This window comes from Dama dama, chromosome 11 (genome assembly GCF_033118175.1).
Source record: "Dama dama isolate Ldn47 chromosome 11, ASM3311817v1, whole genome shotgun sequence".
NCBI lineage: Eukaryota > Metazoa > Chordata > Mammalia > Artiodactyla > Cervidae > Dama > Dama dama.
In genome coordinates this window covers 45,110,314-45,130,268 of record NC_083691.1, presented here as the reverse complement: position 1 = coordinate 45,130,268, position 19,955 = coordinate 45,110,314, and the positions used below count along the sequence as shown (strand labels likewise).

General features: G+C 37.0%; 1 protein-coding gene across 2 annotated transcripts in view; it reads right to left on the bottom strand.

Moving 5' to 3' along the window:
• XPO1 (exportin 1) overlaps positions 1-19,480 on the bottom strand; it is a 41,123-nt gene extending 21,643 nt beyond the window's left edge. The window contains exons 1-4 of one of the 2 annotated variants that reach the window (XM_061155224.1): positions 18,698-19,480; positions 15,228-15,359; positions 9,962-10,063; positions 6,365-6,437 (exon numbers count right to left, since the gene is read on the bottom strand). In XM_061155224.1, the coding sequence (XP_061011207.1) occupies positions 6,365-6,437; positions 9,962-10,063; positions 15,228-15,353 (301 nt within the window). In that variant the 5' untranslated portion in view covers positions 15,354-15,359; positions 18,698-19,480. Of the gene's footprint in view, positions 1-6,364; positions 6,438-8,768; positions 8,833-9,961; positions 10,064-15,227; positions 15,360-18,697 lie in introns of those variants that run through there. The other variant, XM_061155225.1, reaches the window with a different exon arrangement.
• Between the last annotated feature and the right edge of the window lie 475 nt (positions 19,481-19,955).

The following is a 19,955-nucleotide window of genomic DNA, read 5'->3' as shown; positions in this document are numbered from 1 at the left end:
CCACCACCAATAATCACAAAGAGTCACTAAAATATAGCTATTTGTCCTATTTACTTTATCATCCAAAGGAATCCAGAACAATGTTCCTATTCCTCCTTCACTGAAATACTCATGGAAACAAACAGCAAAATGAGAAATAGAAAAAAATAATTCAAAAGCAGGGGTTCTTAACCTACAGTCCCCACAGATTATAAATTGGAATTAGACTGTAATTTATTGCCTATATGTTCAGTAGTTTTAAGAGGAATGGATCTTTATTATTCATTCTTCTTAAAAGGGTTTATAACTGCAAATAGTACTGAACAAGAACTCCTAATGAGATAGAGCAACTAAAATTCTATTAAATTCCTAATATACAAAATTTGCAAACAACCCTCAAGTAGATAAACAAAGTAGAATAAAATATTCAGTGTTAAAAAGGAATAAAATTGATACATGCTGCAACATGAATTAACCTTGGCAACATATGCTATTGAAATAAGGCAGACACAAGAATGATTGTACGTATGAGTTACCAAATGGGCAAATTCATAGAGACAAGTACAGTAACGGTTAACAGGGACTGGGAAGAGTATATAAGAGAGAGTTAATGTTTAATGGGTAATTTCAACTGAGATGACAAAAAATTCCAGAGATGAATAGTAAGGATGGTTGCACAATATTATGAATTTACTTACTGACAATGAACCATATATACACTTAAAATGGTAAATATGTACATTTAATCACAATTGTTTTTATTTTATTAAAAATTCAACATTTAAAAAAAAAATATTCAACATTTTCTATAACAAAAGAACAATCATAATAAAATCCACAACTCTTTAAAAGAAAATCTTGGATTTAAATAATTTTTTGGCCACGCCTGGCAGCATAAGGGATCTTAGTTTCCCAACCAGGGATCAAGCTCACGCCCCCTGTATTGGAAGTGTGGAGTCAACCACCGGACCACCAGTTCTCCAAATCTCTTTAATAAAATCTGTAAGTGGTTCGAATCTCCTCCTGTGTGGATTTAAGGTAAGGATTAGGCATTGTGAGGTCTCAAGTAAAGACCGCTTATGAAGTTCCACATAACCAGGAAATGTTGGGGCGGGGGGGGACCACATTGTCATTATACCTTAAATAGAAATGGTAGGAAAACAGTTTTTGTCAATTACATATGATGCTGAAGTTCAAAAGAATATTGTAAAAAATGTTTTATTGGATAAAATGTAATCAATATTATCTTTGCTTTATTATCCCATCGTGTTATAAAACTGGCAAAAATACACCAATAGTGCCTGTTTAATCTAAGATTAGACTGGTACTTCACACATTACATTCCAGAGTGGGGGGAGAATTTCTCATGGATTTGCTTAAAAGCTATGGCCTTAAGAGTCCAAACACTTAGAAGTGCTTTTCAAAATGACCAACAATGGAAACAACTATCTCTGTTCAGTAGAGCGTAACAATACTAACTTAAGTATACAGACAGAGATGATTTGAGTGAGGATGCTCAACAGTGTAAGTCACAGGGAGAAGCCATTATGTGTGTGCTACACTGGCTAGAATTTTTAAAAACTGACCACACCAAGCTTTGGCGAGGATGGGAAGCATACTGCTACTGAGAATGTAAAGTGATACAATCATTTTGGAGAACAGTTGGGCAGTTAAAAATATACACCTACCATATGATCTAGCCATTCTACTCCTAGCTAATCAATTGAGTGACAGAAAGCAGACTGGAGGCTGGGGAGGTAAAGGAGAAGGCATTCACCAGAAAAAGGTCATGATTACAGTGGTGGTTTCAGGCATGAGTCAAATGTATCAAACTGTATACCTGAACTTGGATAGTTCATTGTATATGTTTTTTTTTTTTTTTTCATTGTATATGTTAAATATACCTTAATAAAACCATTAAAAAAAAAAAAAAGCAAACAATTTTTTAAAAGTCACTACTGCTTAAAGGCAACAAGTTAAACGTGATATTCAGTACAATGGGTGATTTTATGCATAGGAATGACCTGATTAGTTCTGTTTCTAAAATATATTAAACCCTTTGCTGAAAATATATCACAAGGGACAAACATAAGTGGGTGTTAAGGAGCCCAGTTAGGATGTTACTGCAGAAATTTCAAGGCAACTTGAGAGTAGTATACAAGCATTTGGTGAAATGGAGAGAAGTTGGAGTATTTTTTACAGAAAGGGGCTGACAACACACATGTTTATCCATAGTGAGCATCCAGATATGCAGAGCGTTTTACACACATTACTTATTATATCATGTCCCAATAACCATACAAGAAAATCAAAAGAGTATGGCTTTATCACTTTGAACTCTTCTTCACCACTGCTCTTTTCAATGTCAGCAAGTCTGTATGTATCTCATAAAAATGTAATGATCTGTAAGCTACATGTCCTAACAGATTAAAATATAATCCTTTGGTTTAAATGAACTACTCCCTATTTGGAAATTACTTCCCTTCATATATTAAAATTCAATCTTTTTCTTTAGTTGAAACCATTACCTTAAATAAAAACAAAAATAAACTGAGACTTAATACTTCAAAATTTTTGCACAGCAAAGGAAACCATAAACAAAACAAAGACACTCTACAGAATAGGAGAAAATATTTGCAAATAACACAACTGACAAGAGATTCATCTCCAAAATATACAAACAGCTCACACAGCTTAATATAAAAAACCCCTTCTCAAAAGACTAAAAAAACAATCAAAACATGGGCAAAAGATCTAAACTGTTATTTTCTCCAAAGACACACAAGACGGCCAAAAGGCACATGAAAAGATGCTCAACATTACTATTACAGAAATGAAAATCAAAATTACAATCAGGTATCGCCTCACAATGGCCAGAATGGCCAACCATCAAAAAGTCTACAAATAATAAACGCTAGAGAGGGTGTGGAGAAAAATGAAACCTCCTACACTGTTAGTGGGAATGTAAATTGGTACACCCACCATGGAGATCAGTATGGAGGTTCCTTAAGAAACTATGGAAGTGAACTTCTCTGGTAGTCCAGTGGTTAAGAATTCACCTACCAACACAGGTGTCAGGAGTGTGATCCCTGGTGCAGGAAGATTCCACATGCGGGGGGTAGAGGAATTAGCCCATGCTCTTCAACAAAAGAAGCCAACGCAACTAGACTAGCATCCACTTGCCACAACCAGAAAAAGCCCATTCACAGCGACAAAGACCCAGTGCACCCCAAAATAAATAAATGAAACAAAACTATGGAAGCAATCTAAATGCCCGTGACAGATGAATGGATAAAGATGTGAAACACAATGACAGCCAAAAAAAAGAAAGAAATAATGCCATTTGCAGCAACATGGACGGACCACGAGATTATCATACCAAGTAAAGCAAACCAAAGTATCATATGATATCTCTTATATCTGGAATTTTAAAAATGATACAAATGAAGTTTATACAATAGATACAGACTCACAACAAACAACAAACTTATGGCTACTAAAAGAAAAGGAGGGTGATAGGAGGGATAAATTAGGAATTTGGGATTAAAATATACATACTATATATAAAATAGATAACTAAGACCTATTGTACAGCACAAGGAACTATACTCAGTAGCTTTAAAAACTTGTCTTGACTTATAGTAACTGATCTATGCAAATATTCACTTCAAAACTTAACCTCAAAGATATCAATTATATTTAATATGTACACATGTAATTTAAAAATGTAAAAGCAAAAATATTGGGAAAGTCATTAGGCTCTTAAATAAAGGACTGAACTCCAAATAAGGAGTGGTGTTAGCCACTGAAATAATTCAATACTGAGCAATTAATTGAATAATTAGATACCAAACACCTACATACCAAGCAGTAAGGATACACTAAGGGAAACCAAGGCAAGAGACATCTAACATCAGTCTAGAACTGTCAGGTGTACTTCTAGCAAAGTGCTTTAGACAATGGTCTAAATTGAAAATGCCATTCCCCTAAAAACATGTGAAATTAACATCTGCTTATGGATAAGAAACTGAAAGGCGATAAAATATGTACTAGACTGAAATAAATGATTTAAAATTATTTTGGCTGGCTGTACAGCCAAACCTATCCTTCCCTGAAAATACATCAAGCACTGCCACTTTTGTGAATAAGCCTGTCTAAAGGGGACAACCAGATTTTCCTTTTCTTTCACCACATGCTAGCACTCATATATACTAAGACTAGCTAACAAAAGGAAGGTAACAGCTTAAAAAATTGACAATTATAAACAAAAGGAATGCACAGTATTTCAGGGGTTATACTAATTTATTTCCAATGTCAAAGTTAAAGATGAAGAAAAATTAACATTCGGAAATATTAGTATACTTGGTGAAATATAAAATCTTAGGATGGTACAAGCCTCTCAGGAATGACAAAATTACAAAGAATCATAAATATAGTAATGAATAAATTTATGTCTCAATGTTTTGTAAACTAGAACAATTACTTTAAAAACACAAACTAAATTCATCATGCAAAGTTGTTGTTGTGGACCTAAAGTTCACTAACATTCTCTGAGAGCCGCTTTACATCCTCTTCTGATATTGAAGCTCTGAAACACCCTAGAAATTACACTACACTTGCCCCTCCATGTAATGACTTCACTGACAGCGACAACCATGTATGTGGTGATAGTAACTTCAGGTATTTTTAGAAAAGATTTACATCCCACTCAATCTTACCACTAGGGTTAAGCGGAAATATAAAAAGAAAGGTGATTCTGATAAGATGTTTTCTTGTAAGTATAACTTTCAGAAAAATGAAGTGTCTCATTAATACAGAATAGGAACACATGAAGAATCCTCCTCCAGTTTTTTTCCAAACAAGACTTTCGAAACTGAAAAATCTTATGTCCTGGAATATGCATAGAAATGTGTGGAAGTTTCTGACTGTGTGATAAAAGCCGAAACATGCCACTCCCTTTACTCATGAGGAAAGCAAAAAATGTCAAGTTCTCAAAGAGAACTGTAACCTCTAATTTTTTCAGTAACAAATACCACCATGACTTTGATAAGCACTTATTACTTCAAACCATTTAATTTTACAGCTGGAAAATAACTTGGGAGGATCATCAAACATAATCTTTATGTAATAAGCAGCAAAGGTTTATGTGTTTAGAAATTAAAGAGGGACTTACCACAGTACAATGGCAATGAAATAAAAAATAAACACTTTCTGCTGGTACAGTAAGCCATGGCTCAAGCCACAAGTATAAAACAACAATAGTAAAGGAACCAGGACTTCACTGAAGTCCCTAAAAGTAAGTAGTGATGAAGTACAAAGGATCTATTTGGGACAGGAGTCAAACCATACTTATTAATTTCTAAAGAAGTCACAGAACATCATCTAAAACAGTTTCAAACCAAAATAAAACATTGAAGAACCTCTTTGGGTGGCAGTGTTCAAATACTTCCATACTATCATTCTTAATTCAGTTTATGATGTTTTAGGGATATTGCTGTTAAAAAACTGTCCCATTCACCTCTAAAAGCGCTATAAAGATGTCAAGATTTAAGTCAGGATTTCATAAATCCAGGTCACTATCCCATTATAAAGATGATATGAAAAAGCAGGTCAAAGACGACATCTTAAAAAGCAATAGCCCAAGAAAGGGAACATGATTTAATAGAACGCCATCAAAAGTAGAGTAACCCCATTATAACGTCCAGACAAACAAGTAACAAAGTAGATAATAAGGCAGTATGTGAAACCACATTAAAGAGTTTCAAGAGACTAACTTTGCCCCTTGTTTCTTAAACCATGACTACTTTTATCAAGGTAGTACAAAGGGAAAAGTTAAAAAATTAATACCAGGCATCATCAAATCTTCATTTTTTAAAAATCTTTCCTATTTTAGAAGCAAATCTTTTATAAGGTATGCTTAGAATTTCAAAAGATAAAGTCCTATGATTTTTAAAACTTGGTTTTTCCTGCGCTGTTATGTTTATGTTATTCCTTATATTCTAATACTCATTACTTGCTACCATGTGATGAATTTATTTTTTTTCCATGTGATGAATTTAAAACAAAGCATAAGAGTACATATTCAAATTTCATTCACTTCAAACATGGTCCAGATTAACTATGAGTTGATAAAAATTTTTCACAATATTTACTGGAGAAAGTTGAACCAGTTTGATTTCTGCTTTCTCCCAAATAAAACTTTATCCTTCCCCTGCCCCCAAATATAATCAGAATCTGCCTTGCAACGTGATGAACGCAGGAAACAAAACCGTTAGTGCATAATAAACTATTAAAGATTTGACGCATTCCTCCTAATAGTCAACTAACAAAAATGCCAGGGATAATAAAAATTCTGAATTTGCAATTCTTTAAAACATTTTCCTACCTTCACATTGGTTCCTTGGAAGAATCTTCCACCTTGTTTTTATCACATTTTCCAAAATCTGTAGTCCATAATACTGAAAATTGGAGAATAAAAGTATGTGAATATATTGCTGTAAGACTGGCAATTTCCAGGATTCACAAATGGACAGACATTCACACATTTACATCTAAAGTTTCAAAAACAGTATGCTACCAAGTTTTAATTACATATATTAAACAAGGATCTATTCATTCGCCCATATACTGAGTTTTCATGCATTTTCCTCATTTTATTGTTTACTACTCTATTTAACGTCCTGCTGTTTATACATGCTCACACCAGGAGGAAGAACCAAATAAAAAGCCCTTAGCAGCCAAATGGGCTTGGTCTGCAGAAGGAGAAAGCAGCAGCCAGATATGAGCTCACAGCATAAATGACTGCGTACAGGCTCGCGTACTTAACAGAACCAGGCTCCTAGGAATTTAGCAGCTTGGATGCTCTCAAGCTCCCTACCATCTTCTAGGAGTTGTAAACTCTCGGCCAAGTACTAAAAGTATTGTCACAGATACTTTCTATAGAAAGTGCTTACAAACATCACTGGTGTGTTACTTAAGGAGCAGCAAGACAGCCCACGGGTTTAATTTAAAAATTTAACCCCACCCTTATAGTTGCTATTTCTACTAATTTAAAGATAAACTTTTGTGCACAGTCAAAATAATACACAAATGCATGTTGCAATCTGTATCTACCTTTCAGGTATTTCTTCCAAGTATAGAAATAACTAAAAATGTAAATTAATAAATACAAATACCACTTTGAAGCCATTTTGTCCCCCCTGTTGATTACTCACTCTAAATAGTCAACAATATTTATAACAATTTATAAGGCTACAGGAGTTACTACCCAAAATTATTACCATGACCAATTAGTGTGGATAGACAGGAGGAAGAAAAGGGTCAAAATTATTGTGGTATGTTTCAACTGGTTGAACTAGGGAAGAATCAGCTATAATACCTGAAAGGCAAACTCATTCATATATAGACATATAACCTCAGATTGCAAGTTTTGGCTGAGAATAAGAGTTCATCTTTAAAATGGTTAGTCACCACACAATAAAATAGGAGCATTAGTATTTCAACCAAAGGGATCATGTGAATGCACACTTTATCCAAAGCACAATATAGACTGTCCCAAACTACATTGTGCTCAAACAATGTTTTTGCTGTTTTCTTTCATTTTTAACATTTTGTACTTAAGGGAAATTTTGCCATTTCAACCCAAATCCTACATTTGCAGAACATTCCTTAAAAAGACTTCATAAATAAAAACAAGGCCAAAGCAAAATTCTGAAATTATAAATTTGACGCTATTAAAAGTTTCATAATCAGCAGCAAATGGTGAAGCTTTCTATCCTATTCATCTACTTCTCTCTAAATGTCTAGCTCTGACACATGTAAATAAACAAAGTTAAGTTTCTCACTGACTAAATTCTAAATTAACTTTAAAAACATACTACTCTAAACTTGCTTTAAATTAATTTTGTAGTCATGAAGTCAAGAGTGGTCAAAGTTTTACTAAGTCAAAACAAATGCACTTCCTACTACATGGAATATACACCCTCTTGCCAATTTTCAACCAATTACAAAGATATTTAAGAAACTAAGAAACAAAACCCACCATAAATACACCAGTTAAGAAGTAATAATCCTAACAACTTCACCATATTTAGCCAATGTATTTTTAGCTTACCCCCTTTTTAATCTAAGGATATCCCCCCTTTGTTTTGCTGCATTCATCTACTTCTGCCTTTATATCTGACACTTTGTTACCTAAATTACCAATCTACTGACCTCTAGTCCTTTCTTCAACTGTAAAAAAGTAGCACAAGTTTGTTGAAGATACAATTCATATTTTCATCTTTCTGCTAGGAGGGCTGAAGTAGGAAGCCCAATAAAATCTGTTTACAAGTTAGTTCAAAGGAAGACACAGATAACTTTCAGAATACCCTAAGACCCAATCTCTCCTAGACATTGAGACTTCACAAATGATGAGAATTCAGTTCTTTGAAAAGGAGTAGTTTAATGAAAAAGTCTGGACGTGACAGCCAAATCTGAGGGCCAATGATAAACAACTACTTTGGAAATATACATAAATAATCCAAGTATCATTTTGAAGTATTACATTTCTGCTTTACATCTCAGGACTTGAGAAATCCACTGCTGAGTTATGAAGATGAGGGACAGATAACAGCAAAGACTAAATGAAAAAAAAATAAATGCATGAAATGATCCCTATGGTAGAAATTTCTACTGAGCCCTTAGAAATACTTATTTTATGCATTGAATTCCCCTTTCCCCTCCCACCACCCATGAAACAAAAACAATTGATGAACAGAATTCAGTTAAAGGGAATCAAAAGGGTAGACCTTGTGGAGGCCTGCCGTCAAAGCCTAGCTGTGTCAGTTGCACAGGAAGACACCCCTTTTCTTCCTATTACAAGCAATCAACATAATGGAACATTATGATTAATATCAGGTAGTGTTAACATCTTTAAAGAAAAAAAAATGATTGCATAAAAGCCAAATGTCATAGTGCATAAATTTAGCACCAAATCATTTGTAATTTATGTAAATTGAAGAATTCTTTACCTGTTGCTTTCTTTCTGTTCCTCTAATCATCTCATTTTTCACAAGACAAATTTGAGTTTTTAAAAATACTGTTGATAAATCAACTTAAACATTAGTAATGTCTGTCAGTATAAAAAGCAAAATTTACCAGGCAAGCAAACAGGCAAACACTGTTATGTTACTTAAGGTTAGCACTTTGAGGAAGTTCTGGACTGTATTTTTGCCCTAAAATTTATAAGATGTCAAAACTAGTTAATATTTTAAAACTGTTAATTAACACAGTCTGATTTCAGAAACAGAGGTGAACATGGCTAATTTCTGTTTTAACACAATGTATACCAAGTGGAAACCTTGTGTGTATTTAAACAGAATGCCATGCATGGTATTTTATTACTTTAAGGCAGTTTAAAGAGAAGTGTGAATCATCAAGCCTAAACAGTCAAAACACATTTTGATCAACCTTTCTGTTCAAACTTAAGAAAAAAGGACCCAAATGATAACATTTTCAATTGCAAATAAAAACTGAGTGCTGTCCCATTAAAAGCATTGGTACCATGGAGTCGGGTTTTACGCTGCCCACAAAACTTGGTTTTGGAGGTGCCTAGCCTGTGTTATATTGATCACTTGCCCAAAATAACTCTTCTGATGTTTCATCTCTGAATAACATTCAGAATAACATTCAGAATTTATGCTGAGATCTGTACACATATTCTAAAAAGAAAAAAAAAAAAAACAACAAACAAAAAAACCCCCGAAACAACAAAAAGAAAAAGCCACCTTGCATACTAGTCCCAATTACAAAACTTCATTCATAATTCTTAGGACTATTTGCAAGAATTAATTCTATGTTTAAGACTAAATTTTGAAATAACTCAACATTATTAAATGATTTGAGATAACAAAGGCTAATACTAAAAATGAGATACCTTCCTCAAAGTTTATGACTGGAAGAAAAGAAGAAATAATGGATTTTAAAACCACCGCTTGCTTACTTTCGTGTTCATATTCTGTGAAAACTCCAAAATTGTGTCGACTCTTGTCCACGCATCAGGATGCTCCTTTAAATGTGTCAGTACTTCTTGAGCCATTCTTTGCTAAAATAGTACACAAAAAGAATTTTAAGCTAACTTGTTCTTTTCAAAGCTATTGAGCAAGACAAAAGTCCAAATAGGAGAATGATTTTATGAACTTTTGGAAATACTGGGGGGAAAAAAAACTCCTCACAAAAATAAAAATGTGTCCATGATCAGTCTTAAAACTTCAGTTAAGAATGGAAATATACCTCTGAAACACAGAAGCGTTTTTTCCCCTTAATCTGCCTTATTTGGTATTCTCAAAACTGAACTTAAATTCCATCAATTCTAACAAAGAGCTACTCTGACATAAAGGGGTTCTCAGCACACAATCAACCAAAAACAAACAAAGCAACACAGAAAAATTCACATCTACGTAGATAAACTGTAATGGTATACTCTGGTTTGTAAGAGTCACCAAGATACCTTCAACAATATCTATAAAATTGTATTTCATGGGAGACAGACAAAAGCTAAGTCTAAGTAAGTCTACAAATCTCAAATACCTGTTGATACATACAAAACATTAAGACAGTCTCTTCAGTTTATTGTAAACACAGCTTTATCTCTGAGAAATCTTCTAATTTTACATATTAACTCCTAGTTTGAGATTTCTTTTTTGTTTTTGTATTTCTAAAATGCAAACCCAGAAATAATTTAACCTACAAAAACATCATCTGGAACATTGATAAAATTAGTGTTTTTAAAATCTGTCAATTCTATATATATGGAATTTAGAAAGATGGTAACGATAACCCTGTATGCAAGACAGCAAAAGAGACACAGATGTATAGAACAGTCTTTCAGACTCTGTGGGAGAGGGCAAGGGCAGGATGATGTGGGAGAATGGCATTGAAACATGTAAATTATCGTGTGTGAGACGAATCCCTAGTCCAGGTTTGATGCATGATACAGGATGCTCGGGGGCTGGTGCACTGGGATGACCAGTGGGATGGGATGGGGAGGGAGGTGGGAAGGGGGTTCAGGATGGTGAACACATGTACACCCATGGCGGATTCAAGTCAATGTATGGTAAAACCAATACAATATTGTAAAGTAAAATAAACAAATAAATAAAACTTAAAAAAAAAAAAAAAACACTGTCAATTCTACATTTTGCTGTACACTTGTATGTTTTCCTTTTAAATGTCAGATCTAAAACTTATGGAACTTTGTACCTTTCTTCAATGCCATTTCCTTTCTTTGTTCCTTCTTTCTAGACACTTTCGTGATCTGGTGTTTTTTCCTTGATTTTCACAGCATGTGTATGAATTTCATAAATATAGTTGTATGGTTACTGAATTTTATATTAATAGTATACTATGGAAATCCTTCTGCAACTTGCTGTTTCCTTTTGACATTTTCCCCTCAGCTTTACTGAGCTATGATTGACACCTGACAGTTTTAAAGATGCAGCCATGTTGACATTATCTAGTTTCTTCATTTTAACTGCTAGTTTTTCATATGATATGAACACTATGCTTTACCAAAGGCTGAAGTCTAATGATCCCCGCCCCCCCCAAGCCAACAGGTTAATCTGTTTCACCTTTAAGGCTGATCCCTAGCTCAACTGGATCCTAATTATCTTTTGCCTGTTTCTACCACCTACCACATGTCATAACCAAAAAAAAAAAGTCAGTTATCCTTCAGATTATATCATTTAGTTGATCAAGGGTTTGACTCTATGGGTAATTAATAAGAAATCATCAAAAAGGGGGGAGAAAAACATTCTTATTTAAACCATCTCTGACAGAGACACCGCATGATATTAAGGTGGCTTTATTTCAATTTACAAAAAAAGTCATTTTTCTCTTGTAGCTTTGATGTTAAGAAAGAAGTCTTTTCCTCAAGGAACAGATATCACATTCGTGATTTTTTTTCTCATTAATCAACTAGCAATACAACTGTTTTAAAAGAAAACTGAAAAATACACACTCACTAAATTAGATAATGGTTCTGTATTCTGACAATAACACCAGAAACACTGTGGAACTTGAAAGAAAAATCAGGTGCCTGGGTTTCACCCTAAGGGTCCAGGGTTAGAGCCAGAATGTAAAGTCTTGAAATACAACTAGACATTTAAAATTTGATTTCATTAAAGCACTGATGGCTTTAAAGGGTTCTAACTGTATTATATCATAAACAACCAACAAAAGTAGAAAAAATAGTCATGCGAGTTATTTAGGGTCAAAGCCCATTTTAGCAGTGTTTTGATTCTTCCCCTGAGAATATCTAACTAGAAAGAATATACAACTAGATAAAGACTTGAATGTAATATAGTAACCCATATTAAGAGGATAAGGTGTATTAAACATCCACGCCTAGCAAGTTATTTGGTCATGATACAACTTCATCAGTTTTGAAGTGATGAGCATTCTATATATTATAAATGAATACTTTCCACGGTATTACCATTCATTTCAAACTCTGCATAAATCATGTTCCCTCCTTTTATGTCATTCATTCTGTCATAATTTTACTCTCAAAAATTACTTCTAGTATTTGCATCCTTTAAAAAAACTGTCCTAAAAAAAAATTAAAAAACTGTCCTAATCCCACTGTCCCCTTACATAACATTCTTTTCTTAATTTAAAAGCCCAGGAGGGGTTAAAAGACACAAAAGGAAACCAAAGAGAAAACCTGGCATCTATCTCCCTGTGTTACTAACTGAATGGTGAAAGTATTTTAGTTGCTAAGCAATAGATAAAAGAGTTCAAGACACTTAACACAGAATTAAAGAAAACACCCAACTCTATCCTTTTTTTTCTCCTGGTGGCTTACTTGGCTAAAAATGTTTGTAACAGAAGGTAGTCCTAATATTATAGTGCTAAAAGTTTACTATACTACCCATCTAAGCAAAAGTTCTACCTACACCCTTCTAATAATTTCTTTCCCTCCAAAGTTACGTAATCATTTTTTAAAAGTTAGGCTACATAAAGGTGAGTTTGGAAGCTTAATTAGCATAATTTCTAGTTGCTATTTTAAGTACATATTTTATGACAAACCAAAACCAAACACTCCCCATCAAACCATATATTAAAACAATGAGTTCACATCACATATCTTCTTTACTACACTTTCAAGAGTACCCTTAAAGTAGCAGTCACTGGTAACAAGTGCTTTACAAAACCTCATCACTAACCCTCTAGTCTCTTCCAAGGTAGGGAACACTTTGTGGATGAGACTCCAGAGGAATGACCAGAAACCTTACTGGAATAAAATTAAGACATCTAACATTAAAACAATGCTTTCCCAACTTTTTATCCCAAATAAAACCCCCCATAAGATGTGGTACATAAAAAACTGACTGAACAAGGAAGTTTAAAGACACCCCAATCAGAAAAGGGGTTCTTAGCTGCCTTCAGGCTCTAAGCCTGTTTCCTAATCTGTAACAAGTTATCAATTTACTGATTATCTTTATACAATTGATTTGTCCTATGAGAGATCTAACTAAACATAAAATTTTTACTTTTGGGAAAGTTAATTTTGCTTTTATAAGTGGGAAAATATTTGTAAAAACTTTTCTAAATGTACTCTTTATTATTCAGAAGTCAAATTTAAAACAAATCACTGTATCTCCACACATTAGTATGAAACATTACTAATAGTAGTATTACACCCTATTCTTCATAATCACTATTCCAATTATAAGCATAGAGCCCTGGTCTATTTAGTTATCATACTTTGAGGCACTGTGAGACAGGTTAAAAAAGAACAGACTAAACAGCAGTGGTAGCTTAATGATGTGATAAAATTAAACACCAATCTTCCTAGTGGCTTACAGACTTGTGCTTCTAATACAAAGTTGAGCCTAACCTTGTTGTTCAGTCAATAAACAAGTGACCCCATAGGCTGTAGCCCCACCAGGCTCCTGTGTCCATGGGATTTCCAGAGCAAGAATACTGGAGTGGGTTGCTATTTCCTTCTCCAGGGGATCTTTCTGACCCAGGGATAGAACCTGTGTTTCCTACACTGGCAGGCAGATTCTCTACCACTGAGCCACCAAGGAAGTCCATACCCCTCACTTCATGCATTTCAATCTTACTTTCATACTTTCTTCCCAAAGCAGCTGTTTTCCATACATTCATGTTGGGATGAAATGGAGCTTAAAACTTCACGTTGAACATATAATCATCAGGAAACAACTACTACATGGTATGTGTAGTAAACAGAAATACTTTTCAGAATGCTCTTGATCAAAAGCCCCTAGGGTGTAAAACTGCACTAACAAGCTTACAAAAATCACTGGAGTTATTTTTTCCACTCATACAACTTACACGGTCTTCAATGTTAGATTTTAGAAGGAACAGAAATACTTATATACTTGCTAATATTTATGTACCATGTTTTTCAGACTATTTTGTACTATGTCCACCTTTTAGAGGTTTCTAAAAATTATGGAAGTAGCCAGGGTTTAATTAGCCAAGTATTCAATATAACCCAGTATCTTAAAGATATGCTATCTCCCAGAAATGTACTTTCTGGCAACAAAATTGTACTAATAAGATATCGGTCACATCACTTTAAAAGATCTTTTTAACCCAAAAGCAAAAACTTTTACTCATTTAAAACTTTACGTTATTAAGTCCACAGGGTGAAGACTCAAGATTGTTTTTTTTTTAGATTGTTGTTTCTTATAACATATAAGTTTAAAGTTACAAACACTTCTGTTTAAAAAAAAAAAACCCAACGCCTTAAACTTATCAAATCACTGTATGTTAAGACAATCTCCTACTTTAACAGTAGCACTTTTACACGTGCTAAAATTCAGACACTTGGTATTGTTGGATTTTTAAAATAAGTTTTATCTGTGAAGTACTTCCGCAATTTAAATGTTTCAAAATAGAAGACTTATTAATTTCAATATATAGGGGACATACAACCTTTAATATCTACAAAACATTTAATACATTGGGATCTTTTAGTAAATGGCATACAGGTTGAAGGACAGAACAATATTCCAAAACATTCCACTCTAAACCGTTTCAAAATATAATGCAATTTATTTTTACAGACCACCTCTGAGTTAATACATAATTCCAACTTTACAGACCACCTCTGAGTTAATATATAATTCCAACTTAATACAAACTATGGAACACTTCTTTAAAAGGTGGTTATTTCAAATTCTATTCTAAATGCAGCAACTATTACGCTGCAATAATATTTTGGTCAGCTACTTTACCTGGGCTCCTTCTCCGTGGTATAAGCAATTCACCACATTGTCTAAAAGGTTGATATCCAGTTTTTGGCTGAAATCGAGCAGCTGACGAGCTGCATGGTCTGCTAACATTGTCATAATTGCTGGCATAGATTACTGAAAATAAAGAAAAAAAGTTTAAGGCACCTATGACATTATCAGTCAAAAAGTTTTTACTCAAGTTATTTCACTTCCACCATGTTCTTACAAATACTTTACTTTGTATTTTGGAGATTTTTACCTAAACAACTGAGATAGCAAAAGCAAATCCTGAAGCTACTTAGGTACTCCGTAACTGCATTGATTATTAGGATTTACTTTTAGACCTGAGAAAAATCGTACTGTTCTTTCTATTAACATCCATATAAAGTTATCTTAACCCTTTTTAAAAACATTATTAAAGAATTAACGGCCCTAAAACCTGATACAATTGAAAGTCTTGATTTCAAATTTTTAAGTGGAGATGAAGTTCAAATGGATGTCCCCCCTTCCTAAGCAGGGCCTTTTAGCTCAGTAAAAGTTCACTTTCCTTATTTCATGCTACTTTAATTTTCAAAACATATCGAAGACACTTAAAAACTAAATGTAGTATCGAAGTTTTCCTATATATAGCAATGATTTGCAGGAACCACAAGTCTAACAGATCTCATACCCTTAACTTCTACAGAATTTAAGCTTCTACATACAATGAAACCATCTACATTTGTTTCTTCTTTGAATAAACGTGGGGGTTTAAATTACAAGTGCACAAGCTCCTTGAACATATATGGTCTAGAAGAAAAAACTTCATAGTAATATCTAAAGATTTTTTAGAAAAATGTCCAGGTATTCGCTAGCAAAGCAAAAAGCTTGCTAACTATCCCCTGGCAACCCACCCTGCAAAAACAAACAAACAAACAAACTCTATCGTAACAGAAAAAGGAGCTTCTTCAAATAATGCACTGGCTGCAATCTACTGGTTCATATGCAATGGTATCCTTTTAAGAGGATTCTATTCCAAGGGGCTGGCACATGTGCACATTTTTATTGTCTAACATTACAAAAAATCTTTCCCTTTACTTTTCTTCCAAGTCAGTGATGCTTAAGTCTGGCTAAATCAGTACTCAACCTTTTTTGGGTCAAGATGCCTCACATCAACGAACAGGACAGCTCTTGCCAATTAAAAAAAAAAACACAACTTCGTATACAATCACAGACAGACGATTCAGGATACTCAGAAAGCCACGCATGAAACCTTGGGTTAAGCACTCCTGGTTTACAATACTTAGACCCAACAAGGTCATATGGTCGTCTCTACTTCTCCCCCTCTTTTTAACCTTCCAAGACCAGGAAACGGGGTGGCTAACCGGATTACACTGTATCTGAACAAACTAGCTTGTTAGGAAAAAGGCTTATTTCTTAAGTATTTTACAACAGTTTAAAAACGTTCTTAATAACGGCAGCAATTTAAGTTTTTAACTCAAATGTTTTATGATGTCAGCTACAACAAAGTACAAGTCTGAAGGATCAATCAGTTAGGTTAGATATAACGTAGAAGTTGAGGAATTATAAATTTAATAATTATTAAGTCTTTCCATCTACTATTGACAGTGGTGAGATTTCAAAAATTTCTACAGTAGTTATTAAATGTATTTCAAATACAAAATACTGGACACACTATCTGATCTAAATACTAATAAAAATATATATACTGTACAAATGTCAAATGTAAATTCCCCCCATTCGAGTGCCATAATTTTAAAAATCAGAGCAATCTTAAAAATTTGAGGCTGAAAAGCAAAGTCCACAAAGAACCAAGATATCTCTACACATCAAAAGTTTTCGATGGGGGGGGAGGGTGTTAAATACTGAACGAACTTTTATTCTCCTTAGTCCTATCACAATGCAATAGCGAAAACCAAAAAAAAGTGACTCTTAAAAAGTTTTCAAGTACACTGTCCTTACAAATTCCTTTGAAACAAACTCCTGCGAAAAAATCAGGTTCAGAATAGAAGATTGTGTTAAATACAGCAGGGCATGCCACCCTTAAAACTAGGTGCTATCTTCGAAATGACCTACCTATTCTTGAACTGTAAGTAGTACAGAAATGGCGGCTTTCTGGTCAATGCCAAGCACATTTAGTCTCCCAAATCAAACAGCTTCCAAAACATTCTTTCCACTAACAGCAGTGTCCCACACGCTTAAGATATACAATCAGGCAGATAGCAAAAAGCCATAGAGGGAGAGGTAAGAGACCACAAAAGCCTTTTCTTCTTGAGACATCCAATCCTAAATTCCACTCACAGTATAGTAAATATAAAGTATTAACCAGCCATGTGGTGACTCCAGAAGTGACTACCAAAATACCTCCACTGCCACTTCAAACTGAAGAGGCAGGCAGCTACACACTGCGGGTTCCCATCCCCAAACCAGAAAATCATAACCGCTGCTTTATGATAACTACATAGTAGGTCAAAAAAGCAAGTCTCTACAAGGAAAAACTGCTACTTTAGATGTGTGAGCAACTGCCTGCTTCATTCAGTAGAAACACACCTCACTAAGGCCCGCCCTCCCCCTCTCTTCCCAGCCGAAGCGAAGTGCAGCACTTCTAACTATAGCAGACTGGAGCACGCTCTCACCCCGCCCATACTCGGCGGAGGCATTTAGACCAGGCGCCTGAAGTTCACCGCCCCATTCTCTATGCAGCATGGCCTCTGCGTGATCAGAGGAGGTCCGCGATGGGCAAATCGTTTAATACTTCCTCCAGCACACCATCTCCTCCCACCCACCCCAAACTCAGGCATCGGAATAAAGGAGAATCAGGGTATCACCTACCGTACAATGCCAGCAGTAAATGAGTCGATCACTTTTAACACACCCAAGTCCCCCGAAACAAGCTACAGCACGGAACCTCATCTGCAGATCCCTGAAAAATCAACTAACCTTTCCTTCTCCTAATTCTACTCGTAAAAAACCCAGAGATTCTGAGTTTACCTGCAGGAGGAGCAAGGACTCCACAGCCCCTCCCTCCCGCGATCCCAAGCTCTCCACCGAAAGGCCACGTGATGCAGGCGGACGTTTCAATGCTGCTGCACTAAATATTTCTGGAAACTTCCACTCCTAATAATTTACAGAAATGTTCCTGAAATCTCCCCAACTTCTCCCCAGCCCAGTGGGCTGGGGGAAGCCCTTCCACCCCCGCGCCGGGCCCCACTTCACTATCTCGCTCCTTGCCTTCCTCCACCGCTCCCCGCACACGCGAACGACCCAGCCAGCGCTCCCCTCCCGCGGCCGCCTCCCCGCCTCCATCCCCCAGCAACAGAAGCGGCTCCATTCAATCTCAAGCTCTGCTGTGGGCCCGCCGCCGCCTCCCCGGCTCGCCTCCCGCGGCCGCCGCCGCCGCGCCCCACGCCAGCCTCCTCCCGCCCAGCCGCGCCGCCGCCCGACCCTCGGCCCCGAAGACACAGTCGACTTACCCAGAGAATGAACCAACTGCTTCTTCCTTCCTTGTCGGGGTATTAGGGCAAGGGAGGACGGGGAGGGGGAAGAGGGGAGGAAAATCAAGGTGGGTTTCACAGTTTTCCCACCTTAAAAAAGAAATTTACAAACGAAGAGGATAAGGGCAAAAAAAAAAAAAAAAAAGGCTCAACAATATTTACTATTTCAGGGACACCTCCCCCCGACACGCACACTCACCCGCCCCCCCCCAAAAAGAAGGGGAATTAATCTGTGGATAAATGCTCCCGCCTGGCTGGGGAGTGAGGGAAGGGGGAGGGGAACGGGGTCAAGTCCCAAAGATTCAGCCCCAGGGGGACCCTCCAGCCACAGGCGGCAGCAGGAGCGGCAGGAGTAGGGGCTGTGGAGTCCACAAGGCCGGGGGACGCTCTGCTGCCAGTTGCAGTCCGATTTCCCCCTACCAAAATACGGCTCCCTCTCTCACGCGGCTCCGGCGCTGGCCCCCCCCACCCAGGCTCGCCTAAACTTTCCCCCCTTCTCCTGCTCCTCAGCGACTGGTGGTTCCCCCCTCCCCCTCTGGGTGGTTGCACGGACTGCAGCAGCAAAGACTGGAACAGGCACCGCCGCCCGGGCTGTAGCTACTGTTGCTCTTGCTGATGCTGTAGCTCCCGCTGCTCCTGCCGCGGCCGCTGCAGCCGCTTCTCCCCCTCCTCCTAGTGCCTCAAACTCGGAACCGGTTGAAACCGGTTCAGACTGGGAGATTCCATCTCGGTTGAGTTTTCAGCCCATGGCGCCGCGGAGCGTTTGGAACCTGGGCCTCCGCCCCCAGCCCGCCCGCCCATTGGCTGGTTCCAGCCACAGCCGCGCCATCAGCGTACCTTCTATTGGCCAGGCTGCCTGTCAATCCCACTTCAAGGCGCCACACAAGCCCGCTGCTTCGGCCCCCGCCTCTTTCCAGCAGCGATTTGCCCGCAGAGTGGGGGAGGGGAAGTGGGGCGGGTCGCAAAGGAACGAGGAGGAGGGTGGAGGAGAAGGAGGTGGGACGAAGAGTTGAGCCGAGCAGAGTGGAGAGCGAAGAGAAGCCGTGCGGAGGATTGGTTACAACGAGCTGTCAATCAAACTTGGCCCGCCCTCGACTTCCCGCCCCCTCCCGCAGCTCCCCCTCCCATTGCTTAGCCCGCAGGCCCGGCCTTTCCGGCCCGCTGATTGGCTGGGCGCCTTTGGTGACGGAGGGAGTGGGGCGCAGCTCTTGAGCTAGTGGAGGCGCGAGTTTGAGCG